This window comes from Alosa sapidissima, chromosome 8, assembly GCF_018492685.1.
Source record: "Alosa sapidissima isolate fAloSap1 chromosome 8, fAloSap1.pri, whole genome shotgun sequence".
NCBI lineage: Eukaryota > Metazoa > Chordata > Actinopteri > Clupeiformes > Clupeidae > Alosa > Alosa sapidissima.
The window spans coordinates 7,947,284-7,958,360 of NC_055964.1; the positions used below are offsets into that span (position 1 = coordinate 7,947,284).

General features: G+C 47.5%; 1 protein-coding gene across 3 annotated transcripts in view; it reads left to right on the forward strand.

The window, feature by feature from the left end:
• whrnb (whirlin b) overlaps positions 1-10,610 on the forward strand; it is a 54,265-nt gene extending 43,655 nt beyond the window's left edge. Inside the window, exons 7-12 of one of the 3 annotated variants that reach the window (XM_042102419.1) lie at positions 699-890; positions 2,332-2,406; positions 3,254-4,034; positions 4,244-4,428; positions 5,784-5,900; positions 7,985-10,610. In XM_042102419.1, the coding sequence (XP_041958353.1) occupies positions 699-890; positions 2,332-2,406; positions 3,254-4,034; positions 4,244-4,428; positions 5,784-5,900; positions 7,985-8,167 (1,533 nt within the window). In that variant the 3' untranslated portion in view covers positions 8,168-10,610. Of the gene's footprint in view, positions 1-698; positions 891-2,331; positions 2,407-3,253; positions 4,066-4,243; positions 4,429-5,783; positions 5,901-7,984 lie in introns of those variants that run through there. The other 2 variants (XM_042102420.1, XM_042102421.1) reach the window with 2 other exon arrangements.
• The last annotated feature ends 467 nt before the right edge of the window (positions 10,611-11,077 follow it).

Consider the following 11,077-nt stretch of genomic DNA (forward strand, 5'->3'; position numbering starts at 1 on the left):
GTTTGAGTGTACGCGCCGCTCTCACGTCTGGTGTCTCCAGTTCCATTGATTATAGAAGCTAATTGTTGCAGCATAACACTTCAGTTCCGTGCCTGGTGTAGCCTGCCTGTGATGCTGTAATGATCTGAAGACAGGTGAGCTGTGATGCTCTAAAGACAGGTGAGCTGTGATGCTGTAATGATCTGAAGACAGGTGAGCTGTGATGCTGTAAAGACAGGTGAGCTGTGATGATCTGAAGACAGGTGAGCTGTGATGCTGTAAAGACAGGTGAGCTGTGATGATCTGAAGACAGGTGAGCTGTGATGCTCTGAAGACAGGTGAGCTGTGATGATCTAAAAGGTGAGCTGTGATGCTCTGAAGACAGGTGAGCTCAGGTGCCCTAATCAGGCAGTGCTCCTGATCCTGTCAGCCTTCATGCTCCTTTGTGCTGCTGTCTGAGCTCTCAATGCCATGCCTTGATGCCCCCCCCCCTCTGTTTCTCTGTCATCTCTGTCAAATACACACACACACACACACACACACATTACATGACATGCTTATACTTTTACTTCTACATATTCATGTATACACACTCACAAACATGCACACTGACAAACATATACATGCACACACACACACACACACACACACACACACACACACTCTTTTCCCCTATCTTTTCCACCTTTTCCCCACACAACACATTTCCCCTTGTGTAGTTCTCCCTGTTGCCTGAGGTGCGTAGCCGGCTGGCCCCTCAGGATGTGGAGCGCTTTGACCTGCTGGCGCTGCGGAGGGACATGGACCTCTGGAACGCCCGGCAGTTGCTCATGATGGCCGTGCCTCAGTCAGAGCTGACCTGTCCCCCCATCCACCCACAGCACCACACCCTCGCAGGCTGCTACGTCAAGGTACGGCACAGGGCACTGCAGAGTGCTCCACACATTTGTCTTTGGGGTGTAGGTGGAGAGTAGTGTGCATGTGTGTGTGTGTGTGTGTGCACGCATGTGTGTGTGTGCGTGTGTGTGCGTGTGTGCGTGTGTGTGTGTGTGTGTGTGTGTGTGTGTGTGTGTGTGTGTGCATGTCTTTGTGTGTGTTTATGCCTGCAGGTATATGCATGTTTGTTTAGTCATCCATGTCTCTATATGACTACAGGGCTCTGTCCAACTCCATTTTGGCTTTGGGTTCCTCCACTGAATGTTTACTCCATTTTGGGATTGTGTTTTATGCAGTGCTCCCTTTTCTTCAGGGTGGGCATTTTAACTCTCTCTCTTTCTGTCTGTCTCTCCATCTCTCTCTCTCTCTCTCTCTCTCTCTCTCTCTCTCTCTCTCTCTCTCTCTCTCTCTGTCACTCTCGTTCACTTTTACTGTGTTCCATTTTTTCCTCTGTTGAAATTCAACCATCTGCCACATCTAGGGCAGCTGTTGCTGAAAAGAATTGCTTTGGCCTTGCATACTGTGTGCTCCAGTCCCTAGAGCCACATAGCAAAACTCCATTGTGTGTGTGTGTGTGTGTGTGTGTGTGTGCCCCATCTCTTTCTGTTAGAAAGGCACCTACTCTATTACCAGCTAATTTGAGCATGGAGTGGTGACTTTTGCTCCCACCGTTTCCAGAAATCTGCAGCCAAAGGAAAGTGATGGACTGCAGGGAAAAAGGAAAAGAAAAGAAAAAATAGAGGATGAAAGAGTAGAAAGTGAAAGACAAGAGGAGGGGAGGGAGGGATCATAGAAGAAACAAAAGATAAATTGTTAGAGAATGACACAGATAGCAACGCAGACGATATTGAGAAGACAATTTGAAAATAGACTGAAGCGCATTCTGCTGTTTCCCCATCATTCTTTTCCACAGGAAGGAAGCCGAGTGTGTTTGAGTCTCGTTTGCGAGCCTGTGTTCTCTCCTAAGAGGGCGTGTGTTGTTCTAACGGAATCGGTTTGATTGTGCGTCACACCCAGAGGCGGATTTAATTGCCAGCGGTGTGGACGGCCCTTGTTTCCGCACTTGTAGAAATCACACCCAGTTGCGAGCAAATGATTGCTCTTAATTGAAAGGTCTTTAGCTGCAGCTCACTGGAGACTAATGACATGCATCAGATGGAGAACACAGAGGAAGGCTGCGTCGTAGAATTGGATAGGGTGTGTGTGCGTGTGTGTGTGCTTGTGCGTGTGCCTGTGTGTGTGCGTGTGTGCGTGCGTGCGTGTGCGTGTGTGTGTGTGTGCACGTGTTTGCATGGGTGTGTTTTGGGGGCTGTAGTTAATTTGTGGCTTAGCTCATTAGATGTAGTCATGATCTTCCATTCAATTGCGTGCTCGGGTAAAATGAGAACGTTACCATTACTGTCTTTGTTTCTTTAGAGCGAGTCCAAAGTGGAGGGTGGTCTGTCCCGAGGGGCCCACGAGATGTTTAATAGCCTGCCCGACATTGCACTGGTTAGTCCCTCTCTCTCTCTCTCTCTCTCTCTCTCTCTCTCTCTCTCTCTCTCTCTCTCTCTCTCTCTCTCTCTCTCTCTCCCTCCCTCTCTCACCGTCCCTCTCTCTCTCTCTCTCTCTCTCTCTCTCTCTCTCTCTCTCTCTCTCTCTCTCTCTCTCTCTCTTTGTCTTTAGCAGCACCAGAACAAGCTTAGCCAACACTGCTAGCTTATGCCTGATTGAGTTTTCACTGTTTGGAATCCAGCTTAATTGCCAACTATGACTAAGCAATTACATAACGCTAATGCGTAATTATAACAGTGAAGTGAAAAAGGGGGCATTGCCATGACGTGCACCCAAAACAAACAGTGCCATTACAGTAAACGATGAACTACCACTAAAGAGCAGGGACGATGTGCTCGCAGATGTCGTGTCAACGATTAGGGATGTGTTGGTCACAGACAAAGATGACCCTGAGCGAGACTCTTGGCTGAGCGCCATGAAGGATGAGGCTTATTATCCAATGAATGGAGAAAGGAGTGATCGCAACACTGGCAATTAAATGAGGTCACCCTAAAGGGGTTAAGTTCCTAATGTGGAAATCTGACATTTTGAAATGTTCTGCTCTCTCTTTCCACATCTCCAAATGTCAAGCTGTTTTGCCCAAAGGCCGAAGTGACCTCTCGATAATTGTGTTAGATTAATTGCCCATCCAAAGAATATTAAGCCAGTGTAAAGTGATAACTGTGTGTGTGTGTGTGTGTGTGTGTGTGTGTGTGTTCTTTCATATGTTTATTTGTGTGTATCATGCATTTCCTTGTGTGTTTGTGTGTGTGTATGTGTGTGTGTGTTTATTTGATTCCCATAGGACGAAGTCCACTCCTCCTCTGAATCGCCACCCCCCTTCAAACCCTCCCCTCCCCCCAACAAGCACGGCAGTCCCAAGGGCCGCTCCAAGCGTCCGGCTTCGTCCTCCAGGCTCTCGCAGCTCTTCTGCGCTCCGCACAGGATGCAGCAACGTGACAGCCACAGTGCCCACGGCCACACCGTCCACACCCCCAATGCCCACGCACACACCCATGCCCAGGGTGCTCCCGGCCAGCCTCACGCGCACCCGCACGCACACCCGAACCCGCAGCCTCCCTCATGCTCTCACCACCACCACCCTCAACCCCCCCCCTGCCCTACCCACCGTCCCCCCAACACGCCACCCCTTGGGTCACGCAACGCCTCTCCCCTCCCCATGCACCCGGCCTCCCCCCTCACCATCTCCGTCTCGCCCGGGCCCAGCAGGGAGCCGGCCAGCGTCCACTTCTGCCTAGGGGCCATCAGGATGCTTCAGCAGCAACAGCAGCAGCAGCAGCAGCAGCAGCATCAACATCAACAGCAGGGGCCGGTCAGTCTCTCCCCACACAGCCAGTCACCCATTCTGCCCAGGATGTCCGGCAGCCCGGCCCTCTCTCCCCGCTCCTTGTCACCATCGATGTCCCCATCGTTCCCGGTGCCGGCCGCTCCTCATCCCAGCCCAGAGAGGCCGGGGCTGGGGCCGGGGCAAGGCCAGGGGCCGGGGTCGTCGCCAGTGGCCTCCTGTAGTACACAGACGGACAGGCTGCACCCAGAGCCGGACAGAGGGCCCCCTCAGGCCAGAGGTGAGGGGGAGTGGACACATCACTGCATGAGGAAAGTGGGGCAACTGTGCATATGTATCTGTGTGTTTGTGCGTGCGTGCGTGCCGTGCGGGTGTGCGTGCCTGCGGGTGTGCGTGCCTGCGTGCATCTGCCTGTTCGTGTGCATACACATATGCATATACTACATATGCACCTGCATTACTGTGTCTTTATCTCTCTGTGTGTAATAGCAGGAGCCACCCTGTCCCAGCTCTCCGATAGTGGCCAGACCCTGAGTGAGGACAGCGGGGTCGACATCCCAGAGTCTGGGGGCCTGAGTAAGGACAGCAGCCCGCGGCCTGGCAAGCCCCCATCCCATCCCTCGACGGAGCATCCGGGGGCTGACCGGGCTGCCGCCCAGCCGTCCCCAACGCCAGTGAGACACCACTGCACTATACCACTACACCAGCACAGTTGAAAATCAATCAGAATCATGGTTAATGCAGCCTGAAATATACACCAGAAGGCTGATGAGTCCCTAGGCTGATGAGTCCCATAACCCTGGATGTTGAATGCCCCCAGGAACCTTCTTAGTGCCTACTGCGAAGGCTGGAGGAGTCATTAGAGACTCCTTGTGCGCCTCAACCAGCAGTAGCTCTTAAAAAACAACTACGGCAGCACTTGGAAAATGTTTACATTTTGGATATTTTTTTCTTTCAATTCAATGAAAATCTATCCTACAACCAAACATCAGCTGAACCCGATCTAAGCCCTGAACCCCCAAGAACTTAACTCCGTTGATAAGTGATCAAGTTTGAGAGGCTGCAAGGGTTCAACATGCTAATAACAGGAACGGGACAGCACCTGTGACCTATCCTTAAATTCACAACACTCAAACCGTGTTGCAAACACCTTTCCGTTTTATGGCAGATGTTTTTGCAAGGTTCCAGCCTACTTTTAGGTAACGTCACAAATCACAATGCTATGAATTGTAGGTAATTCCCTTGAGTAAAGTCTGCGTAGATGCCGACTTATGGAAAGGGCACAGAAAGTGTGTGAGCGTGCCCGCATGCACTTCACAATTTCACAGAGCCCTAAGCCCTCACGGCGTTAGCCTGTGAGTCCATGAGAGGAGAGATTGGGATTCAGCCATTATCCAAGATTGAGCCTCCATCCAGACATGTAGTGATGTAAATCTCTGTTATTGAAAGATCACCTCTACATAACACCCCAGCTTTTAAGCTTTTTTTTTTTTTTGAGCCCAATCATAAAAAATCTAACCTAAAAAACACATGAATGTGTGTGTCGGCTATTTGGACAGCCAAGTCAACAGATCCGAGTCAAAGTGTGCTTTAAAGAACTGTGACTATGTGATCCTGCACTTCACACTGTGGCCCATGCGGCGTCAGTCATGTTAGCGCCGGGCGCTTTCACAGCTCCGGTCTCTCGGTGGACACCAGGGCTCTCCACTCCACCCCGTCCCTCCGCCTCCCCTGACCCCGAATATGAGCGCTTAATTAAAAGCTGCCGAGACATTAGACAAGAAGCTTGGCGGAGAGATTAGCTTTGAAACTCTTTCTCAAGGTTGACGGCATGATCAAAGACCGTCTGGAGTCAATGATGCACAGGGGCAAAGCTACTAAAAGTAATTTCCTATTCTTCTTTGGCTAGGTTCTTTCTTCTTTTCTGTCTGCACCTGTTCTTTGTTCCCCCCATCTCCTCCACCTCTTCTTTAATGGCTTGTGTTTGACTGCTTGGCTTACACCAACTGGTGTCTGCTCTTTTCTGCAGATTGTAATGGCGGAGCCGTCTTTGGTGAGGGTGGAAAAGAGTGCCAACACGCTGGGCATCGCTATTGAAGGAGGTGCCAACACTAGACAACCCATGCCACGCATTGTGACAATCCAGGTCGGTCACACACACACACACACACACACACACACACACACACACTGACCCATATCATCTGATAACAGAAGAGTTCACATTCATTTGTTGTTATTAAAATTCAAACCTGATTTTCTTTTTAACTGGATGAAATGTTATGCCCCTCTTGACATGTCTTCTTCAAGTGTATTCATACATACTCCAGGACTGTTTTAACTGCTGTTGAGGCTAAGTTCACCCTTTGAATGATTAGTTAGAAGCATTAACAAAAACTAAGAGAAAAGGTGGACAACTTGGGGCTCCAGACATGCAGAGCTACCACCCAGCAATGGAAGTGTCCACATTTGCCCAGGCATTCTGGAATTGGTTCAGCAGTCCGACGACGTGACCCATTTACTCTCCCCGCACTGCCTCCCTAGGCTACAAAGTTTGACTTCTCGAAATGCATAGCGTACCCTGAGTGCTAAGCCAATTAAAGACATTTGTATGCTACTTTGGCCACTGCTCTTACTCTCTCTCTCCATCTGTGTTTGCAAACTTCTAAAAGCTCCTTTTTTCCAGTTTGCTGCGCTAGTCTGCTGCTGAAAATTCTAACCTGTGAAACATTTTAATTGGTTTAAAATTGCTCTTAATTGAAATTAATTGGATCTAGTTATCTCTTCTGCCTGCGTCCTGCAGAGCGAATGCAGTCCCCGTTCACTCAGGAGGTGATGCCTCCAATCTGTAGACTCTAGTGTTGGTTCTGTGGATAGAGGTGCCTTGGAGGTGATGCCTCTAATCTGTATGTAGACTCTAGTGTTGGTTCTGTGGATAGAGGTGCCTTGGAGGTGATGCCTCTAATCTGTATGTAGACTCTAGTGTTGGTGCTGTGGATGGAGGTGCCTTGGAGGTGATGCCTCTAATCTGTAGACTCTAGTGTTGGTGCTGTGGATAGAGGTGCCTTGGAGGGGATGTCTTGGTGCTCAATTTTATGTTTGAAATTCACTGTTGACATTTTTCATTGTGGAGGTACTGTATGTGTCTGCTTCCCCTGATTTGTGAAGCCTTTTCTCCTTGAGATGCAAAGTACCCTTGATAAATCAATGGGCCCATGTGGAGATTTCTGTCATTGCAAACCCCAGTTGCCATAAATCTCTGCAAAGTTGAGTTCTGATAAGAAGGTTTGGCCTTTTCACTCACTCCCCTCTCTGGGTTCATCCTTTGATTACAATGACACAGAGCAGAAGAATCAACATTCTATTGACACTATGTTCGTGCTCTTTGCCTTCACTCCTTCTCTCGCCCTCTCTATTTCTCTCTCTCTCTCTCTCTCTCTCTCTCTCTCTCTCTCTCTCTCTCTCTCTCTCTCTCTCTCTCTCTCTCTCTCTCTCTCTCTCTCTCTCTCTCTCTCTCTCTCTCTCTGGAGTCCTGGCCAAAGTATGCATGACTTCAAATAACTGTTTATTTACAATTATCTGAGCAAAATGATCCGATGTATTGTTGATTTTTCAAAGAGTGTGTGTGTGTGCGTGTGCACATGATGCCGCGTATGTCTGTGTGTGTGTGTCTGTCTTTGTGTGTGTGTGTGTGTGTGTGTGTGTGATAACGTTTCCTTGACTGCTGTACTGTGCTCAGTACTGCAGTGTTTTGTCTCTCCCCTGTGATGCTGTTTTCCTCCTTGACAGAGGACCCAGTAATGACTCTCCAATACAAAGTGCCAGATTGGGATCAGAGAGCATCAATTTCTCTCCCCATCTGCTCTCCACGACAACCCCCCCCCCCCACACACACACACACACACACACACACACACACATCCCACATCAGTCCTGCCATTTCTCCTGCTCTCAGGCCTCATCTCTTCACTCTTATACACAGTCTTTCTTTCTGTCTTTCTTTTTTTTCTGTGATTCCCTTTCTTTTATTCTTCCATATTTACAAACATACAAAAGAGATTCTTCAGATTCTTCAGAAGAGATTCTTCTATTGCAACTCATTCTGAGAGGAGGATCATACTGCCACTTATTATATGATGATAAAGTCTCTATCTATCTAGATAGATAGATAGATAGATAGATAGATAGATAGATCTCTCTATCTCTGCCTGTGTGTGTGTCCCTCTCTAGAAGGGCGGCTCGGCACACAACAGCGGTCAGCTGCGTGTGGGTCAGGTGATCCTGGAGGTGAACGGCGTGTCGCTGCAGGGCATGGAGCACCGCGACGCGGCGCGTCTCATCGCCGAGGCCTTCAAGACCAAAGAGAAGGACCACATCGATTTCCTCATCACCGAGTTCAACACCGCCCTCTAGCTGTCAGGAGGACCACTAGCCGGCATCAGGGGGACGCATAGAAAGACGGAAAGGTTTGTGGACATCAGCCATTGCCAAGGGTGTCCACACTGTATAGCACCTGCACTACGCGTGTCTCCCTCCCATTCAGAGGCTCCCTGTCTGTTGTCTCACGCCACCCTCCTACTGTCCCCTGGTGCTTCTCATAAAATGATGGGACCATGCGAGAAAGAGTTCAGATGTGACATACCAACATTTGATGATTGAGTGATTCCCTGCAGCAGGAAGAGTCTGACTAGTCTCACCATGCTTCACACGAGAACTGAAAGAACTCATGTTTTCAGGGTTTCGGCAAGGAACTATGCCATCATTTCTCTTCAAGGAACTATGCCATCATTTCTCTTCAAGGGCACCTCAAAGTCATCCTGCCTGTCTCCCTCTCCTTGTCCCTGGTGTTCCAGTATGACCACATCCAGTCCCGTGCTCAAGGCACACGTGGATGAAACACGCACACCTACACACACACACACACACACACACACCACACACACACACACACACACACACAACACACACACACACACACACCACACACACACACCACACACACCACACACACACACACACACACACACACACAGAAGTACTATCACTAATAGTTCTTGGTACTACATTTCCTCCTGTTACAGGTGATTGTCAGTTCCTCCAGCCATACAATACACTGCTGCTCACGACCTTGAGATGACTTTATTTTGAATTTCCTCAATATGCCATCCACACAGCCACAGGCATCCTTTAAGTAATATGTGTGCAAGGTTGTGTGCTTACTATGGAGGATTCTCAGTAGACACTATGAAATATGGCAATATGTTGTAAAAGTGAGACTTAAATCCATGTATAATTTATTTATTTATTGAATTCCATACACTGAACTGTCATAAAGCCTCTTATTGATTTTGTTTATACCCCATGCAGTAGTTTAAAAAGTAGGTATTTTTGTAAAGATGAAATGGAAAGCTGGTTACATAAGGGGATTGCTAAAGAGCATTGTGCCACAGATGAGATTTTCCGAGGGAGAAGGAGAAGTTTGCACTTTGAAACGACTGAACTGATGCAGAAATCTGAAGACGCCAGCAGGGAGGTTTATCCAACCGTGTATCATTATCAGAGGACCGGGAACATCCTGCACGTATTCTATGTGTGCCATGATGTGTGTGTATGTATATGACTGTACTGGCACAGGCGTGTGTGTGTGTGTGTGTGTGTGTGTGTGTGTGTGTGTGTAAAAGAGGGGGGTGCAGAGAGAGAGAGAGAGAGTGTGTGTGTGTCTGCTTGGATGCATACTTCATGGCTTTCTGGTAAGCTTCAAGGGCTAGCCAGCTCAACCTGTTTGGAACGGAGAGGGATCTCCATGGTAACAGCAGCAGGCCCAGAGCAGTTTTTTAAATGTTTATGCTGCATGTACCGTGAGCTATGTGTGTGATTTGATGGCCAATGATGGAGGCGAACACACAGGCTATGAAGCCTCATGCCCCTGTGTAATTCCTCACACAAATACCAAACAAATTGGAGATATTTTGTCACCTTCCGCAGCGAAGGCAGTACAGTCAGTGGCTTTAAATCCTCAACCTTCCATCCTTACCTGTACCTTAACTCAAACCCTTGCCTTAACCCAAAGTACAAATTATGTCATATCTGTCTTTAAATGTCGATGTATGAGAGATAGTGCACTACAGTAAAGGTTTACCATAAAGTCTATTTTGAGTCACTATTAACCACACATAAAGTTGGTATTTTTTGAAATGAGGAAGGTGTAACAATGTGTATTACAATGCACGAATCCACATGATACTTATATATAAATATATGGATGGATATTTATTAGACTAAGGTGTACATATATGTTTATATATCAATCACATTTGTATAGATATGCTTTATAAGGAACATGTACAGTGATTATAAAACATTTAAATGAGATGCGGGGATGAATCAGCCCTCGTCTCCGTAGCTTTTCTGCGTGGTCGTAGATGTTGGTCCTTGTGCTAATGACACCTCAGCCCACTCCCTTGGAGCTGCAAGTCAAATTTACATTCTAGCTACATATTCCACAGCCTCGCAGGCTGCCTGATGATTTATTTCACTCAAATGCCATTCATTAAATCGCCTTTCTGCAAACTGTGCGCATGGGTATTAAGTGGTTTCAGCTTCGTCCCGTTGAAAAGTGGGAGAAAACAATGAACTTTGATCTTTCGATGACTGATCATGGAACAGATCGACATAGCCAGCACAATGCGGTTTATGGACTTTGCTGTGGAACCATTGCTGTATTTCAATTTGATTTATGCACTGCGACAGCCACTGAAGAATTCCCGTCCAAATTAGCGTCTGAGAGTAGTTAGTGCACAAACACCATTCACTGTGTACCTAAAGTACCACTGACTCATAAAATGACTGAGGATGGATTAAATAACTATATATAAAAAGAAGCTCTTGTACTGGCTCTTTGTTCTTTGAAACCAAACAAAAAACAGTTCCTCATTCCACCCTATGTGATAACCGCTGTTGATGGTCATTCACTTATCCAGTAAGCAACTTTCCTCATTCCACCCTATGTGATAACCGCTGTTGATGGTCATTCACTTATCCAGTAAGCAACTTTCATAATTATGTGCCCCTAAATTATCTTAAATCTTAGGGACACGCTGCTTGGCCTGTCTAAGAATGGAATCCACATTCTTCCATGCAGAATAATACAAATGTCATGGGACAGGTGTGATTTAGAGGAAATTACACATAAAGTCAAAGCAATTTAGTGTTCTAGGTTTGTGTAATTGGAAGAATATTTTAGAAGAATTCAGAATTGACCCCTGCTAAGCAGCGGTGGGTAAAAACCTTTTTGCATGAGGAGTGAGGAGATATATAGTGCTT